The sequence below is a fragment of the Protomyctophum bolini genome (assembly GCF_963924005.1).
Source record: "Protomyctophum bolini genome assembly, chromosome: 4".
NCBI lineage: Eukaryota > Metazoa > Chordata > Actinopteri > Myctophiformes > Myctophidae > Protomyctophum > Protomyctophum bolini.
Genome location: NC_137865.1, coordinates 1,264,201 through 1,284,476, shown reverse-complemented (window position 1 = coordinate 1,284,476; position 20,276 = coordinate 1,264,201). Strand labels below are relative to the sequence as shown.

The 20,276-nt window shown below is 42.5% G+C and overlaps 1 protein-coding gene across 1 annotated transcript in view; it reads right to left on the bottom strand.

Moving 5' to 3' along the window:
* Positions 1-3,589: 3,589 nt before the first annotated feature.
* Positions 3,590-20,276, bottom strand: part of LOC308314173 (tryptophan 5-hydroxylase 1-like) — a 16,759-nt gene continuing 72 nt past the window's right edge. Inside the window, exons 1-11 of the mRNA XM_080761628.1 lie at positions 20,179-20,276; positions 15,832-15,969; positions 14,953-15,145; positions 13,705-13,805; positions 12,989-13,056; positions 11,160-11,356; positions 10,623-10,758; positions 9,669-9,795; positions 6,593-6,688; positions 4,813-4,946; positions 3,590-3,992 (exon numbers count right to left, since the gene is read on the bottom strand). The exon at positions 20,179-20,276 is cut by the window's right edge and continues 72 nt beyond it. Coding sequence (XP_080617754.1) covers positions 3,818-3,992; positions 4,813-4,946; positions 6,593-6,688; positions 9,669-9,795; positions 10,623-10,758; positions 11,160-11,356; positions 12,989-13,056; positions 13,705-13,805; positions 14,953-15,145; positions 15,832-15,969; positions 20,179-20,268 — 1,455 coding nt within the window. The 5' untranslated portion in view covers positions 20,269-20,276 and the 3' untranslated portion in view covers positions 3,590-3,817. The remainder of the gene's footprint in view (positions 3,993-4,812; positions 4,947-6,592; positions 6,689-9,668; positions 9,796-10,622; positions 10,759-11,159; positions 11,357-12,988; positions 13,057-13,704; positions 13,806-14,952; positions 15,146-15,831; positions 15,970-20,178) is intronic.

Below are 20,276 nucleotides of genomic sequence, written 5' to 3'. Positions count from 1 at the left end.
CACTAAACATCATCATGATATCCCCTGCAATATATACACTACCAGTGGTGGAAAGTATATTTACTTAAGTACAATTTTGTACTTTACTTGAGTATTTCCATTTTACTTGTACTCCACAAGTTCATCTCAGAGGAAAATATTGTACTTTTACTCCACTACATTTTATTTGAAAACTTTAGTTACTAGTTACTTCGTAGATTTAAATAAAAAATAACCACTTAAAATTATTAACCACCCTATACATTTCGACCAATTGAAAATAGCCAATCTCCAAGCTCACAATGCATCGCGATGCGGCACATTGTACAAGATTTTGTACACATTTTGAACGTGTGAAACGGGACACTCTGCAATATGAATAATATTGTAGTACTTTAAGTACTTTAGTTTTACTTTTACTTGAGTACATGCGGGACTTCTACTTGTAACGGAGTACATCTACTTTGAAATATTGATACTCTTACCTAAGTACAACATTTGAGTACTTTTTTCCCCACCACTGACGGACAAACAACATTTCATACATAACATATATATTTATATATATATATCACTGAAGACTTGAAAAGAAAAAAAAATGCAGGAAGCATAATGGTAGCTATAAGAAACATGACATGACATGTTGTTTTTTTCCATATACACAAGTACCTGGGAATATGAGACGCGTGAGAAAATTAAACGTAGCATGTATGTTTTCATACCGTGACGACTGAACACGCTTACTGTATGCTCTCTGATATTCAAATATGCTGTCTGATATAGAGAACCCTCGATCCTACGGTTTCTTGGTGCTTTGTACGGTATATAGCAACATAACATTGTAATAATCTTTTAATAAATATTTGAACTTTTTCAGGGGAAAAAAATATTTTTTTATAGAATCGCCTCAGTCATAAGGATATGAGATGATTCTTGATGGTCAGGAGGTACAAGTCGCACATGCTCAAAAGAGCAAAATAAATTAACTGAAAATGAAGTTTTAAAAGCTAAAAAAAAAAGGGGGGAAAGAAAGTGGACGAAACATAATAGGCTATTATGTTTTGTTTCCGCTCTGGGGAGCTTTTAAAACGGTGTGCACTGACTTCCTTCATCTTTCACGTTTCTAAGATGGCCCAATGTTATTCTCCAGAGATAAAATACTTCCGCGAGCCAGCGGGGAAATTAACGAGTGCCGCCAGGACTTCTGTACTCTATTCTCATTATGCTGTCTGGTATAATTACACACACACACAAAGTATTTCAAAGCCTCTGGTGTGAGCAGCTTGCTAAAAAAAAACAATGGCTAAATGTTCCCACGTTTTCCTTCCAGCAAATGATGCAAGCAAGCATTAGTTTGGGAAAGTTAACCGAATCTTGGACCAATCTGGAAAATAAATGTTTTTTACCAGTGGTTCCCAAACTTTTTCATGTCAAGGACTCCCAAATTGACACTCATTAGCCCACAGACCCCCCATTTGAAAACATAATGCCATGGACCCCCCATAAGAGTTCACGGTTCTAGCAGTGATTTTCAACCATTTTCATTTCAAGGACCCCCGGTTTGACCTGAGTTAGGGCCGATTCATACTCCTATTTTACCGCTGTAGTGCCGAAATGATTTCGGCTCGTCAGAAATTTTCAGTAGCACAGAAGAGACGACTTTAGGACGGTACCCCCCCCCCCAAAGTTATTTTAACTCTGAGAGTGTACAAATGGAACCAACGGGTCCATTTGGTTCCATTTGAGTTACAGACCCATAAGGGTCATGTGACGGGTCAAACTAGGCCATTTTCATAATTCTGAATCCATTGCAAGCATTTTTTCTTTTGTACGAAAAACACTCCTTGGGCGAAAAACGTATGATATTCATGTTTTGATAATATCACAATGTAAGTATTCAATAAAAAAATAAATAACGTTATACACAGTAACCGTGCCATGTCTAAAATTTTAGGCCAATAAGAAAATCAAATTAAAATCAAAGAAAAAAAGAAAATAGCAGCTCTACAAGAACAGACGAGCTCAAACAAACTATTTTCCGCTATTTCTTGTATGACAATAAGAATATGCAGGGCGTGAATGTCACACGTTTGCATGATGACATACATGTTTACGTGACATGTATACATAACAAGCAACAACAAGAAACGCACATTCATTGTACGGACAGGGTTGAATCTGTACAAGCAGTGCATCTGTAGCGGAGACCAAAGGGATATCCCCTGTGGACCGGGTGGAGATGTTAGACTTTTGAACAGTGTTGTTTTCGTCGACTAAGGGCCGATTCATACTCCTATTTTACCGCTGTTACGGCGCTGTAGTGCCGAAATGATTTCGGCTCGTCAGAAATTTTCAGTAGCACCGAAGAGACGACTTTAGGACGGTACCCGCCCCCCCCGAACCTCAAATGACGTCAAATGAATTGGCCCTTAAACTAAGACTACTAAAACTAGACTAACACTAAGACATTCCAGGTGACTAAAATGTGACTAAAACTAAATGAAGTTTCAAAATTCAGTCCAAAGACTATGACTAAACTAAAATAGAAATTTGCTGCCAAAAACAACACTGCTTTTGAGGCCATCGGGCTGAGGCTCCGAGCGAATACAGGAGAGCTCGCCAGTTTAACAAGTCGCCGCTTGCGAATAATCTTCATCAATGTCTTCATCGTTATGCTAACATGCTGTCTTCATCGGTGTAGTATGTCAAACTCACAGATGTTATAGTTCATTTCCAAAGTGATCAAACTATTTCGTGCAATTAAATGGTCAGCTAGATGATGATACAAAAGGTGAGTATGTGAATACCAATGATAAGTAAGGCCTACCATTCCAGGAATTGTTTACTAATGAATTACATTGTTTCGGTACGTTGGTGTTTAAACTTTTAGCATTCCTACTTTCTCTAGTGTTAACTAAACTTCAATGCAATTTAAATTAAGTTGAAGTAAAAGTAAAATGCACTAAATCGCGTCGAGTTGGTAAACTGGCGAGTTCTCAAATTCGGCATTTAAGCCACGGACCACCATTTGATGAGATTTTAGCCTCTTAGACCTCAAAACTATAGAATATTTTGTTGTCGTTGGATACGATTTTGTTTCGTCCACAATTCCATGCTGCATTGATGTGGTAGGCCTATACTGGAGAGATAAGGCAGACGTTGTTCAAAATAAGACATATTTCACATGTTCTAATTGTGTGTAGACTTCTTGTAAATTAAGTAGAATATTTGGTTTCATTTTACGCTATCAAGAGTTAAAGATCTAATAAGGGTCCATTTGGTTACCAACTCTCCATCATTTAGCTGGGAACCACCTGGAACCCCCTCAAGGGGTTGAAAACCACTGCACTGGACCAAAAGGGATATCCCAAATTCCCAATGGACCGGGGGGGGGGGGGGGGGGGGGGGGGAGATGTTAGACTGTTTTGAGGCTCTGAGCTAACCTGACTCCGCCAGCTGGTGGCAGCAGTGAGTTCCTCCTCCTACTCCCATCCGGTCCCTCTCGGGCAGAGACGACCGGAGACATAATATGCGGCCGTATATGCGGCCGCTAGAGAGAGAGCTAGGGATCAACGCGATACTGATGACGTATTGAAGCGCTGCCATGTAAACACAACCTAACAACAAGACTACAACTCGAAATTATTACTGAGATATCATCACTTTTGGTCCCGCTGCTTCCGGGTTTATCGTTTCTGCTTGAGAGAGAGAGACCAGATCCAGGCAGGAGGAGGAGGAGGAGAAGGAGGAGGGAACTTGTGAACTCAATACAATACTGCCGCAAATCTGGCGTCGGAGTCAGGGTTAGCTCTGAGCCACTCTCTGCTTCATGGCGTCTCTAGACGCCCAGCTGCTTGTTGAGGCGGCTCAGCGCGTCCCCGACGATGTCCAGGTCGTGCCTCAGCTCCTCCACCACGCTGTTGATGCTGGGCGTGTCCTTCAGAACGTCCACGCTCTGGGTGTACGGGTTGTAGCGCACCGTGAACGGACGCCGGATGGTCTTGGCGAACTCCCTGGAACACGGAAATATCATCAGAATAACGTCAAATCTGAGAATACATGTCTTACCAAGAATTATCTTCATCAATGTGTTTGTAAAGGTGTCTATACTAACATATTATCCCACATTGGTTTCTATTCAAAGTTGGGGTATCATCGACAACCAATATAAGGCAAATGTTTGTAAATTTCATTGTGCTTTAAGTATAGCATGTCAGCACATGTATAGAGCGCCGCAGTCCCTCCCCCTTTCAGAAAAACGAGTGGCCCAGGAAATGAAAACCCAATGCATTCTCCCATCGGCACTTCTTATTTAATTTATTTAAAGACAAAGCCAACTCGGATCGTGACAAATCATGACAATGAACACAATGTTTTGGGCCGATCAAATAATTTATAAGACGAAAAACAAAAGAAATAGTGTTGTCTCCTGACTTTCTTTTCTTCTTTCTAATGATTTGATCGGCCCAAAACATTGTGTTCATTGTCATGATTTGTCACGATCCGAGTTGGCTTTGTCTGCGGCGTAACCGTCTTTAAATAAATTAAATAAGAAGTGCCGATGGGAGAATGCATTGCGTTTTCATTTCCTGGGCCACTCGTTTTTCTGAAAGGGGGAGGGACTGCGGCGCTCTATAGTGGCTATGGCCAAACACATGCACCCCAGTATTTCATAGTGATTTTGATGCCCGTTGATGAATCGTCCAGCCCTCTCACCTCATCTGGGCCTTGAACCTTAGCGACATAACCTCATCCTGACCTTTAGCGACCTCACCTTGACCTTGACCTTTAGTGGCCTCACCTCATCTTGAACTTGACCTTTAGTGACCTCACCTCATCTTGACCTTGGCGTCCTCGAAGCTGTCGGAGACAAAGTAGACGTCCTGGAAGGTGGTGATGATGCACTCCTGCCTGCAGGTCACCTTGGGGTCAAAGGGCACGGTCCTGGCGTTGCCAGAGAGCGCGTGCTGCAGAGAGACCAACATGCCTTTTCCGTTAAAACACTTTGACTACTGAACCCGAGTTACTCGAGTACATTGACTGTAGAACACTTCCCCTGCGGTGCGCGAGTTGCCCGAGTTATGTTTTCATTGTCTAATCCGCGTTTCTAAATCCGTTTTAAGTCATATACGGGCAAATCCCACCGGACAGAGTGGGATAGGAGATGCGTTTCGATGACGTCATCTCAAAAAGGTCCGTCGCTCCGGCACGCAAAGAAGGGTTATGGGAAATGAGTCCCAATTCATTACAAAGGAGGAGGGGGTGGAACAGTGCAGGGTTTGTCAAACTCCTTCTCTAAAAGTGGTATGCGGCCGGCAAAAGGTTGATTTTCATGACAAGCAACTAATCACTTAATTAAAAGGTAACTTAAAACACGGCAGTGAAACCTGAAACTCGATCGTTGAATCCCGCCTTTAAAACTGTTAAATACTCTTGAGTAAAAGTATCAAATACTGCAATATAGAAATATTACGTTGCATTTCCGGAATTCAAAAAGTACAAGTCTGGCGTCCAAATGTACTTAAAGGTATCAAACGTAAAATAACTCATTATGCAGAATTTTAGTGATAAAAGAAAATCTACAAAGTAACTAGTAACTAAAGTTTTTCAAATGAATGTAGTGTAGTAAAAATACAATATTTGCCTATGAGATGTAGTGGAGTAGAAGTAAAAGTATTGTAAATTGAAAATACGATACGTCAAAAGTGTGCTTAAGTATACAGTACTACCCGACTAGGCGATAGGGCCTTTCTGTGTGGAGTTTGCATGTTCTCCCCGTGTCCCCTAGGGTAGATACCCTCACAAAAACATGCCGTAATCCTGGTCTCTAAAACTACCTCCCCCTGGCCAGCCGGGGCGCCTGATGGAGGGGAAAGGAACTGGTCGGAATAACGTGTCCCTTCCACGCGCTACGTCCGGCTGGGGAAATTCCCCTCTGTCAGGTGAAAAGAAGCAGCTTGGACTCCTCATGCATAGAAGGAGGCATGAGGTCAGTCCGCTGCCCCCCCAGGTTGGCAGAGGAAGTGTAGCGCCCAGGATTACATTAGATAATTGGCACTGGGTGAAAAGAAAACTGGGTTACAAAAATTGTGGGATAAAAAATTAATTAATAAAAAATAAAAATAAAAAGTATACAGTATATAGTACTTTCCACAGTACTTTCCACCACTGTACAGCGGTAGGCTACTATACTTTGGGACAAAATACTCAAATGGTTTGCAGCTTTCTTCTCTGAACGTGTATAAGAACAATTTGAAGGTTGTTCTGATTGTCCAGATCATGTATCACTGTAGATAACCAATTATTCTAATGTATTCCTAAACAACGAAATCATGTTTTTTTTGTGGGAAATTCTATAGTTTTTACAATCATGTTCTAAAATAGTTTTTAATATATCTTACGTATAGGTAGAGGACCCTTTTCTACATTTTTGTATGTCTTATTGTATTGTTTTTATACTGTGCTAAATATAAATCAAATCAAAATCACATGCAACAAAAAATCTGCAGTTGTGCATTATGGGTGCATGCTGTATGTGTGTGTGTGTGTGTGTGTGTGTGTGTGTGTGTGTGTGTGTGTGTGCACACGCGTGCGTGCATGTTTTTGTGTTCACCTTCAGTTCGCTGATGGAGGACAGCAGACCAGCTCCGTACGCACGCAGCACCCCCTCCTGTTTGCATAGACCAAACTCCACCGTGAAGAAATAACACTGAAATTATAAGATCATTATATAAGTTCAGTCAGACAACTCACGAATAGATTTAACCCACATTTATTATAGAATGAGAATACAATTGTGCATATGATATTCATCTTGGCGTTCGGCCCTGCTGCATTTTCTCCCTGCTCGGCACGATTAAACACCATCATATAACATTAAGAGCAGGGAGATAGATATGGGGAGCATGAATAACAGAGCCCACCGGTGGTGCTGGGGTGGTGGTGGGAGCAAACAATCACATAACAACCAGGAACCATATGCAGAGGAAGGCAGGAAGAGCAGTCCAGTGAGCTTGCCCAATTCAAAGTTGTCAAGTCCCGCCCGTGGTTGTGCCCCTCTTCGCACCCATTGGTTGCCGTTTCGTGGTTGGACAAAAATCCTCTCTCTCCATCCACTACCATTGAAATAACGGGTTTTTCAGTTGCTTCGTATTGATATTCTGTGCACTCAATTCTTATTTTAAACGTGGTGTCAGTAAAAAGGAACATCACAGGTGCAGCATGGTGACTGGGCATATCATGTTTGTTTTTAGTAACATCATTTTTTCCAAAAATGATGTTTTAGCAAATTCAACATAAACAAGGCGGAACCAGGGCGGAACAAGACAGAATGAGCCTGCTGGTTAGTCAGTCAGGGACCAATCAGAAGTCTGACAAAGGGTTAATTGGTCAGCTGACTGCCACATAATGCGCCCTTGAGCACGGCATGAACCTCCTCGAGTATATCTGACTGAACTATAACTCTGCAAGCTACGTATCATATAGTATTGCACAAACTAATGTGAAAACAATGAGATAATTATAACTATGGATAAATGTTTGTTCCCGTTCCGTTCTATTTGAACATAGTCCTTCTAGGGTCAGTTTAACCCTGTAACACCCGGATATATTTATACTTGCAAAAAAGAGATTTCAACCGTATACTACTACTTTTTACTACCATGACTTATCAGAGGAAATGATGTAAAGAAATAAATAATTTTGCAAATGTTATGCACATTTATAATAATTATTAAAATACTAATAATAAATTAATAATTTACATTTGGGGGATATCTTTCACAATAATAAATAAAACATGTTCTAGACATTCTAATGATCACAAACAAAGAGAGAGATTTTTATTTTCAGCCTCTGTTGGGGGGGTATTTATATGCAAATATGCATTTTGCAATGAACAATCAATGATGACGTTTAGGTGAAAAAAGAACATTAAAAACTTGGGAACGATGCAAGTTAGGAACCTTGTATGCAATACACGTTGTCATAGCACCCGTTTTAACCGTCTGCCTGTGTCACTCTTGTGCCCATATATGGAGATTGCTGTATCTGTCTGTCTGCCTGTGTCTGAAGAGTGCAAACTGAGGGGACCTAAGGCTCATACACATCTGGATTTTCGCTGGTGGGGTGACCACCGAACTACAACATGACGTCACAAGCCGCGGTGAAGAGCAAACCACCGCCACCACTCCAGCCCTTCTCTCTGTTTTTACTCACCGCCGCTCAACGTTATTTCAGCTCCGGTGGTCAGCTCACCACCGGAGCGGTGGTCACCTCACCACCGAAAATCCAGACTATGACTAGGCCTTTAGGCTCATTAGGTCCACTGACTGGCAAAGCCTGAAGGAGAGCCTTTTGCGGCGGTCCTGGACAACCGTGAATCCAACCGACTCAAGGCCGGCCACAATACACTCTCTGTGGTGGTGTGGAACGCACGCGTGTGCCGAATTGGAAGTCGGCGGGGGAAACGGTTCTTGAGTTATGTGGATTTACAGACATACACAGACACACACAGAGACGTGGTGCATCTATTAACGATGTAACGTTTCGACACGGAGTGGTCATGCGTTGTTGTTGTGTTTCCACCTACATGTTTACTGTTGAGCTACAACGGAGATGGAGGCCAGTTCAGTTCAGTTTACCTCTTGTCGACCCCTAGGTGTCCTACAAGACCACATGTCTCAATAGAAGAGACATGACTGACTACAACCATGTGCTCTGTCTGTCTGTCTGTCTGTCTGTCTGTCTGTCTGTCTGTCTGTCTGTCTGTCTGTCGTGTATGTGTAGGCTACTGTACGGAATTCATTCAATCAATCAATCAATCAATCATCGTTGGAGGGTCGAAGTCTATGGTCTTAATGGTGTAATGTGTTTCTTAGAGCACTTCAAACTAACAGAGTGGCCGCCGTCAAGTCTATGGACTTTAATGTATTAATGTATCTTTGCAGCAGTAAACGTATGACATGTCAATGTGGTACACCATGAATCCCAAAAGGACTGAGGCCACCCCTCACTTTGCACAAGTGTGTTGTTATTTTATTGTATGTTGCCGCCACCGTGTCGCTCAGAGCGGAAACATGTATAGGGTCTTGTAAAGGCGTCTCAAGTTTGAGGTCCTGGACGATGACGCACGGTACGCACATGGGGTGACTGAACCTCCATGAACGTGCTGCAGTTCCACTTTTGGCCAGTAGGTAGTAGTGGCAGCTTCAACACATGGTCAGCCCTTCTGGGGGCTATAGGGTGGTGACGGAGGGGAGCGACATATATACAGTATGCCCTTAACTGGTCTGCATTCACACTCAAGATACCTGTCTGGTGACTCTGAACACATGCAGCTTTGATGGATGTGTTCTGCCCCCCATCAAGCAAAAATGTTTGGTCAAACCATTGGTCTTCCATTGGAAATGGAAGACCAACGCAGACAAGACACAAGACAGACGCAAAAGACAGTTTTCTTGAATGACTTTGAACAGAGACGTGCAGAGAGTGTTTAGAGGAAAAAGGGTCTGAAATCCCGTAAGAGGGCACTTTTGGACAAAAACAGCGAACATAGCAGATCTACAAGCTCTCAACGCGTTGCACCGCGACACGTTGAGAGCCAGCACTCTTTAGCTAGTGGAGATGCGGCCTAAGGAAGGCCCGCATTGAACTGAATTAAGGAATCAAATAAATTGTAAAAGACTCACCGTGGCCAGTTTTTGGACGGAGTCGTCCGAGGCTCCCAGCGACGCCAGGCCGATCTCCTGAGAGAACTGTGCAAAGCTGGGCTCGGCCAGCAGGGGGACGTGGCCCAGGAGCTCATGACACGTGTCCCTGAGAATATAATATTAACTCTCATTAGGGTGTATTCAAAATAAATATACCTCGTATTGTTATCACAACGTGAGTCTCTGAACAACAGCCGGTGAAAGAAACCACACACAGTTTTTTGTCAATGTAACATCCGGTTACGGATATTTGGTTCTTCAAAATGAGGGTTGCACGCGATAAAACATTGGCATTTGGCAATGCGCGATTGATAGATTAATTAGTAATTTCGGTTAGTATTAGTCCCTGAACATGGACGATATGTTATCGCTTATTGTTAGGGTGTATTTAAAAAATATATAGCCTACCTCTTATTATTAAGTCATATTTAAATAAATATGCCTCTTATAATAAGGACATATTTACATACATAAATATACATGTTATCATTAGGACATACTTCAAACCTTTAGCATTGTTTGTCCCCCAGGGGGCACTGGTCCTCAAACTTTCTTAATTTCAAGGAGCTCCAGTTTTAATATGCATTTGGGACTGTGGGGGTGTAACACATGGAACCAAATGGACCCTTACAGCTCTGTAACTCTGAGTGTATAAATGGCACCAAATTGACCCTTACAGCTCTGTAACTTTGAGAGTGCAACACATGGAACCAAATGGACCCTTACAGGTGAGCGTGTACCCTTAAGGTTCCATTTGTACACTTCCAGAGTTCCAATTGGTGTTCATTTATAGAGTTACAGTCCGTTTGGTTCCCAACTATCAATCATTTATAGCTGGAGACCCCCTGGGCGACCCCACTTTGAGAAGAACCATTGCCCATCAAACCAAATCAAATCAAATCAAACGTTGCCATATTCATATATGTCACTTACGGCTCCGGGGTGTACAGTGGATCCGAGCTGTGCCTCACATACTGGGTGCAGTGGAAAACACGGAAGGCCAATCCGGCCAGGAAGTCTCGGGGTGAGAGGTAACCCGCTACCGGTCTCATGGTGAATCCGGTCCGTTCTAAACAACACAATGCAAGACCATACAATGATGAGTGAATCCATTAAAGGGATATTGCACTTTATTTTCATCGTCGTCTATACTTTCGATCACCAGAATTATATGTAATTGGCCGCCGACCCCCATCTGAAAATATGTTGATCCAGGGATCCCCCCCAGAAGCAAAGAATTGAGTTAAAAACGTTTGCTGTGAAAGAATATATATTTTCAAAGATTTGCGCCACATTTTCACGTTTTTTCAAAAATAGCAGACCTATACAAGCTCGTAGGAGCTTGTAGATCTGCTATTTTTCAATAGCTAAAGTATAACGTAATGCTTAAAACACCAAAAGGGGCTCCCGTACAGAATGGGTTAAGTCAACGTTTTTTTTTTTAACCGTGCGGTCGGCGTGACCTCTGACCTCGGAGGAAGCGAGACACGTCCTCCAGCTGCGGGATGTTGTCCTCCCTGCAGTGGCAGTGCTCCGCCAGCAGGGGCAGGTTCTTCATGTACTCGCGGCAGGCGTGCGTGGGATAGAGTTTGCCCAGCTCCCGGTAGACCACGCCCCACGTCCTCACCTCCTCCTCCGTGAACTCGATGCGCGGGATGGCGTTGCCGCTGCAAACCAGGAAGCAGACAGTATTAGTCAGCAAAGGAACTTACTGGAACGTAAGTGGCTTAAGCCCCAGGGCCCCGCAGCCTACAGGGCCCTGTGTGCGAGACTAGCCTATTTCAATTAGGTACAGCTGTTGCTTCCGTCAAAACCGTATTCATATGCGGGTCACCAATTTGTAAGGCAACACAGGAACCCCAGCTAGTGTATATATAGTGTTTTTGGTCATCCAACAGTTTCTTAACCGCTCAGTGGGAGGACACTAAAAAATAGCAGATCTAGTGTCGGAGAACAGCCTTATAACTCTATCGGAGCAGCCTTATTCTATGGGAGCAGCCTTATAACTCCATGGGAGCAGCCTTATAACTCCATGGGAGCAGCCTTATAACTCCATGGGAGCAGCCTTATAACTCCATGGGAGTAACTCCATGGGAGCAGCCTTATAACTCTATGGGAGCAGCCTTATAAATCTATGAGATCGGCGATCTCTGTATGCACTGTAAGCATGCCCTCACGTTTTTGACTCAGGTCACCTATTCCTGTAAATATCCTTTTTTCATCCACGGCACCACCTGCATGGCATTGTTACTTTGTCATATTAACGTCACGTAAATATGTAAATCTTTCCCTCTGAGTATGTAACAGTATGTCGGAGAGAATATTTGTTTCCATTTCTAGGACAGATCTGAAAATAACTTTTATACTTGCGGCTTTTATCAACTTAAGCCATTTTGGGCGGGAACCCCTTTTGGTGTTTTAAACATTGTTATATAATTTTGCTATTGAAAAATAGCAGATCTACAAGCTCATAGCACGCCACCGAGTGGTGCGCTACGAGCTTGTGCCTCAAATCTTTCAGAAAATTGTCATGATTTTGAAAACCATGCAAGCGCGCGCACACACACACACACACACACACACAAAGGCCAGGGATGAGGGCTTGTACATTACAGTACAGTACAGCACAAGTACAGTACAGCACCACTCACTTCAGACGGGTCAGACTTTTGGTGATGAGACTACTAAAAGAACGCAGTACAGTTTAACCTGGGACTTGTCTAAAGGGTCTATAGCGGTTTAACTGAAGTGACATTGATGACTAGTCATTGGTTCGTTAGACCAGTCATTAGTCCTACAACTACAACCTATACTGCGAGTACTGCACCCAACCTAACCTCCCACAAGGGGGTGCAGTACTTAGTTTAGACAGTTTTTGGTTTAGAATAGTCATTGGTTAGACCAGACATTAGTCCTAAAACTACAACCTATCTCAAACCCTCACCCTAAACCTAACCTCCCACGGGGCAGCACACCTAAACCTAACCTTAACCCATGTCTAACCAATGACTAGTCTAAACTAAGTATGCACCCCGTATTACAATATTCTGACTGAGGCACGGCCTGGACTTGCGTCAAGGCACCCACTTTCAGAAGTCCTGGTATATATTCTGATATATTCTGTCCTATGTCACTTTGTGATTATGCCTGAAGAAGGTCAGTAGACCGAAAGCTTGCTAAATAAATGCATTGATTGTGCGCTGAGCTTCCCTTTATTTTTCAGAAGTCCTGGTATAGAAAGCACGTTGGAAAATGAGCTATAAATCTAAATGTCCAGAGAAGTTAAGTTCATGGCTTACTATTTGTAGTTCATAGCGAGGTCAGCGAAATGCTTTCTCCTTCTCCGGTAGACGTTGTCCTTGAATCCCTGGAAATAGAAGACATCATAGGACAGGATTATTAGGATATAAACATCCCTGGAGTATATAGCACAATAGAAGGACAGGATATGACAGAACTAGAGTTAGGGTTAGGGGGCCAGAAGCATATACCTAGGGTTAGGATGACCCATTCTAGACGTTTATGTTATACTTGAGCTATTGAAAAATTGCAGATCTACAAGCTCATAGCTACCTGTATAACAACATATTTTCAGATGGGTGTCGGTGGCCAATTACATATAATCTTGACATGAAATATTGAGCACCACTGATTACAGAAACATAGGAATTTCAGAAAACTGTCAGGATTTAGAAGATATATATTTTTTAAATGTTGACGTCAGGCCTAAATGGGTTAAAGGGGCAGAAGCATACAGAACTAGGGTTAGACTAAAGGCTCATACATAGTCTGGATTTTCGGTGGTGGGGTGACCACCGAACTACAACATGGCGTCACTTCCGCGGTGAAGAGCAAACCACCGCCAACCGCCACAGCCCGTCTCTCTGTTTTTACTGATCACCGCTCAACGTTATTTCAGCTCCGGTGGTCAGCTCACCACTGGAGCGGTGGTCACCTCACCACCGAAAATCCAGACTATGAATATAGGCCTCTAGGGGTAGATTGCTATACGTACCGGGTGGTCGGCGTCTAAAGCCGATCCGTACATCAGAACGCGGTTTGCGCATTTATCCAAGTCTGCGATCTTCTTGGGGAACCAGGGAACGCTGTCCATGTCTGCAAAACACATCCAGCAGACAGGAGGCTTTGTTTTTGTCTTTACTTGCGTAAGCACAGTAAAGACTAATTCACACTTGCATGTGGTTGTAAAAGGCATGAGTAGCAAAATGCTTGCTGTACTTAGCAGAGGATATTCAGATGATATATAGCAGTGGTTCTCAAAGTGGGGTTCGGGGGCCCCCAGGGGTCCTGGATGGAGTTCCAGGGGGTCCCCAGCTAAAGGATAGTTTGGAACCAAATGCACCCGCCAGGGTCCATTTGGTTCCAAACTATCCTTTGTACACTCTATCAAACTATCATTTGTACACTCTCAGAGTTAAATTGACAGTGATTTTCCAATATGAATTGGGGGTCCCAGAGATAGAGATGCCATTAAATGGGGGTCTGTAGGTCCTTGGAATAAAACGGGTTGAGAATCTCTGCTAGAGCCGTAAAATTATTTTCTTATGGGGGTCCCTGGCAAATCTTTTTTGCGGGCTAATGAGTCTCAATTTGGGGGTCCTTGACATGAAAAGGTTTGGGAAACACTGATATATAGGCCTATACGTCTTTACTGGTACTGGACTTCACATGTAAAACTGACACAGACGGCACACTTCAAAGGCTTCTAACAGCTGCAGGGGATATTGGTTATCAAGCACAGGTGCAAATAATCCTAATCAGTAGCTGTTCTTTCACATACAATACACTCTTATTTACAATATATACGTATCCAGAACCAGGCCTGGAATGGCCACTAAAAAAAGAAAAAAAAGTTTTGCGACCCAATTGAAACTTTTCACCGTGACCCAGTCTTCGGGAAACAGTGGTCTCTAGTCAAGTGGTTCCCAAACTGTGGTGCGTGCACCCCTTGTGGTGCGCGAGCGCCTTCTAGGTTGTGCGCGACATGAAAAGTGTAATGGTGGTGCTATGGTTTTATTTTAAATATATTAACATATTATGCCAATATATGGCAAGTAATGCAGAATATAGCCTATGCATATATTATGCCATAATTATGCAGGTTCATATATGTGAATGAAAAGGCAATATATATGGCTCTATATAGCTTATGCAATTTATATTTCCATGTGGGGGTTGGTTGGGAGGTAACAGGGGGGGTGCACGGCCGAAAAGGTTTGGGAACGGCTGGTCTCTACGGTACCTTGGTGGTCCGGCAGACAGGAGTTGTCGTGCAGCGGTCTCTCCATGTCGACGATGTTCACGTGTTTGTGCAGCAGCTGGATGATCTCGTTCAGCTGCTCGTGGTTGCTGTCCACGTCCACGAAGATCTCGAACTCTGAGTTACGACGCTTGGACTGCCTGGACTCGATGTGGACCAGGTTCACATGATTCTCCTGCAACGGACAGGAGGGTACAACTATAGGGTCTTCAACGGACAGGAGGGTACAACTATAGGGTCTTCAACGGACAGGAGGCTACAACTATAGGGTCTTCAACGGACAGGAGGGTACAATTATAGGGTCTTCAACGGACAGGAGGCTACAACTATAGGGTCTTCAACGGACAGGAGGCTACAACTATAGGGTCTTCAACGGACAGGAGGGTACAACTGTAGGGTCCTCAACGGACAGGAGGGTACAACTATAGGGTCTTCAACGGACAGGAGGGTACAACTGTAGGGTCCTCAACGGACAGGAGGGTACAACTATAGGGTCTTCAACGGACAGGAGGGTACAACTATATGGTTCCACAATTCCATACTGTATCGTTTTTTTGCACCATTAGGAGAGACAACAGGCAAACGTTGATCAAAATAATATTTCTTCTGCTATTATCTATTTATTGTGTAGACCAGTGGTCCGTCCGGTGACCACCAGTGGTCCTTGAGGGGGTTCCAGGTGGTCCCCAGCTAAATGATGGAGAGTTGGTAACCAAATGGACCCAGATGGAGCTTTAATCTTTAGTCTAAATGTCATCAAATGGTGGTCCTCCGCATAGCTCAAATGCAGAATAAATAATGGACCTTGATATGGCAAGGGTTGAAAAGCACTGATCTACGGTAATGACGGTTGTGTCTCACTTGGAACAGTTTGAGGGCTTTCACGAGTCCTCCCACTTCGTTCTTGAGGGAGAAGACGATGGCAGCGCGGCCCTTCTCCGGCGACGACGTGTTTTTCTCGCCGTTCTCCTCGATTTTAGTGAAGGTGGATTTATTAATCTGGAATTAGAGGTGATTACACCATTATGACACGTTATAAATATATAACAATATATGTGTTAGCCTCTAACATATTTCAGCACCGGACAGAGACAGCCACTAACTGACTAACGGCATTGTTTCCCAAACAGTGGGTCTACCCATTTGTGTGTTTTTATCCTCAAATGAAAAAACAAAACAAAATAAAGAATTGTATACATTTTAAAACAAACAAACTAACAAACAAGCAATACCATAAATACATAATAAAAGTAAACATTAAGAAGTAATGTCTTTCAGCACTGCGGACAGCAACCGACAGCCTCTATACTGTGTTTTAGCACTGTGGACAGCGACAGACAGCCTCTATACTGTGTTTTAGCACTGTGGACAGCGACAGACAGCCTCTATACTGTGTTTCAGCACTGTGGACAGCGACAGACAGCCTCTATACTGTGTTTCTGCGGACAGCAACAGACAGCCTCTATACTGTGTTTTAGCACTGTGGACAGCGACAGACAGCCTCTATACTGTGTTTCTGCACTGTGGACAGCGACAGACAGCCTCTATACTGTGTTTCTGCACTGTGGACAGCGACAGACAGCCTCTATACTGTGTTTCTGCACTGTGGACAGCGACAGACAGCCTCTATACTGTGTTTCTGCACTGTGGACAGCGACAGACAGCCTCTATACTGTGTTTCTGCACTGCGGACAGCAACAGACAGCCTCTATACTGTGTTTCAGCACTGTGGACAGTGACAGACATCCTCTATACTGTGTTTCAGCACTGTGGACAGTGACAGACAGCCTCTATACTGTGTTTCAGCACTGTGGACAGCGACAGACCGCCTCTATACTGTGTTTCAGCACTGCGGACAGCGACAGACAGCCTCTATACTGTGTTTCAGCACTGCGGACAGTGACAGACAGCCTCTACACTGTGTTTCAGCACTGCGGACAGTGACAGACAGCCTTTATACTGTGTTTCAGCACTGTGGACAGCGACAGACAGCCTCTGCCGACATCAGAGGGTATAATTGTTGGTTCAGCTCCAGAATAATCACGTTACGTCATCCGTGGACGACTTTGAAGTGAAACGACTGCAGTCCATCCGAGAGGCACTGGTTTAAGCTCGTGGTGTGATGTGGTCGATGAATTGAATCCATCATAGGACCACAATGGAAACGAGATCCCAGGACATTTGTTTTGTGTTATCCCTCTGCAGCCTTATATACTGTCTGACTGTATGTTTACATTACCTGACTAATAAAGTATCCAATCAAATCACGTGTTTTGTATTTAAATATATTTTTTTGCGTATTTATCTGCTGTTCTACTACAGTATTTACACAATGCTTATACTTCTGTCTATTCAGGGAATCTGAATAGAATGAATAACACCTCGGCAAATACTCCCCTTTCTCACTGACAATCTACTGAATTCATTGACAATGGCAGAGAACAATATTTGCCTCTGATTATGTAGTGGAGTAGAAGTAAAAGTATATTGGAAATAGTCCATGAAGGTTTAACCCACTGATTAATTGGAATGCCTTTTCATTTCCACGTGGCATTTTCACCCGACAACACTGCGCAAAAAGCATGGAATTACGGATGTGTATATTACAGGAAATATATTCCCGTTAAACTTTCCAACAAACTCCGGTAAACTCCCGAATTGTACCATCACGCCTGTATATTACCGTATATATTACTGTATATGCCCGCTAAACTTGAGGTTTACGGTAAAATCTAGTGCCCATAATTGCCCGTTATAACTCCTCTTTTCACGCAGTGCAACGTGTTGAGAACCACGATGCGGCACCGGTAGCCTATACCAGCACAGCGCCTCGGCTTTGTCTCCACCAATCATCATCAACCAGTCGTCATGCAGAGAGCCTAGTCTAATCCATCCATGACACAACAATTAATCAAATGAACGAGCGACGTATTGTTGAAGTACAGGCTGTGACAGACAGGGGTCGGGGCAAACGCTTTGGACGTGATAATTTGTCTTTGTTTAATTGATGACACCACATCCAACATTGAAGCACTGAGAAAACTGTTGCGCCTTTCTTCGTCCTTTTTGTTTTCAAACTTGACTACGGTAGCGGTGGTCTCAAAAACATAAGGGAAACTTTGACAGGAAAAGACTCGCTCACCGTATATAAAAATAACTAAAACTCCTTAGACTGAAACTTTTTTTATTTTATTTTATCATGCTCTTATGGTGCTCTGTGCTCATGGTGCAATTAAATTATGTTTTGGAGCTCTTTAAGAGCAATTTATTTCATCATCATAGCACTGACGAAGGTCTGAGGACCGAAACGTTTGCTTTTTAATTGCACCATGAGCACAGAGCGCCATAAGAGCATGATAAAATAAAATATTTTTGTTTTCTAAGTCTCAGTCTAAGGAGTTTTACGTCTTTTTCTATACGATGAGCGAGTCTTTTCCTGTCAAAGTTACCACAATGAACATCCAACGTCATATTTTGGAGATTTTGATGAACCCTGTGATTTGGGTGACAAACACATGTATGTGCCACTGACGCACGCACGCACACGGTGTGGATATGATAAACAAAGCTATGGGGGATTACATAACACCAGTTGCAGAAGTTTCAAAGAGAAAATATGTCCTTCACACATTATATTGTTCTTATTTTGATCATAAGACCCACTCACTGAATATCTACACTCCTGGTTTCTCCCCCCAGCTGACGGTAAAATGACAATTTATATTAATACTAATAATAATATAAAAAAGACCATCACTGCGTCAAAAGTAATCTACAAATTATACAAACTGGTCAAACGTTGACCACATCGTCAAATAATAGTTCCTCTGATAAACACTTATTTTCAGTAGCCAGGCAAGTACAATTAATTAGCATTAAGGCTAATCAGTGAATAAAACCTTCAGGAAAAGATCAGGGAAGCGCGGAAAGTTGGAAGGGCACATCTGTACTTTGTAGATTTGAATTATTAATACAAAACACACTAACCACTTCAGCCCTGTTTAACCCTGTAAAACCCGGATTAATTTATACTTGCAAAAAAAGAGATTTCAACCTTACTACTACTTATTACTACTAGGACTTATCAGAGGAAATTATGTAAAATTATTAAAATAATAATAATACATTAATAATTTACATTTGGGGGATATCTTTCAAAATAATAAATTAAACATGTTCTAGACATTCTAATGATCACAAAAAAACATATATTACAGTTATTTTACTTACTTTTATTAGGGTTAAAGGTTAAAGGTATTTATATGCAAATATCATGACCAATGGCATTGCAATGGCATTGCAATGAACATCAATGATGACATTTAGGTGAAAAAAGAACATAAAAAATATATATTAATTAATTAAAATATGTGGTATTATTGCAACGCTGGGTGGTACAGGGTTAAACTGTGTTGTGTTTTCAAAAGATTGTGTTAATACGGTTTATATAGTATGTAAGATACAATAACAAACAAATACACAAACTAATCGTAACAAAAGTATAGTTGATGTTATGTTTGGGTCGTATGTAGCTAATAAAACCTCTTCTGTTTGGGTCGTATGTAGCTAATAAAACCTCTTCTGTTTGGGTCGTATGTAGCTAATAAAACCTCTTCTGTTTGGGTCGTACGTAGCTAATAAAAACCAGACAATTTCAGATGTCCTCCTCCTGGTTTTTCCCTTTTTCTTTTAACTTTCTTTATATGACGATTTCCTGTTTTTCATAGAAGTGTACATTTGTATACGTCTTTACACCTTCTGATGGATTGAAAATGAATGGAGGACCCTGACGTAAACAGGTCTTAGTGCATTTCATGCATGGTTTTTGTCCTCAAAGTAGCAGGTTTTTTTTGTATATTGACTTTCGTTTGAACTGTAGCCTATACCCATTCTACAAACTGTGAAATGTCTGATGAAGGTCCATCGACGACCAAAACGTTGCTCCATAAAATGCTGTAGGGGCACAGTGTGCGGGATTCCAGTATTCCACACCTGTTTCTTTTTTTGTTGATTGATTGACGTATTTATTAACAGTTTGCAGAATTTCAAGTAGGTACAACTCAATATACAAAAACTGCTAACACGACCCAATAAAGCACTGCACTTGTTTACAAGAGGGTCCACGCCGTATAGGTGTGCATAAGGACGTTGTTTCTACTACACGTGAAAATAAAACATTTCACTCAGTCACTCAATCAAACGTCTCACCTCGTAGTTGAGCAGTTTGTCCTCCAGGGCGATGTTGATGGAATCAAAAGACCGTCCTCGGCGTGGTCCCTCCGTCCGGTTGGAGTACATGCTGTAAA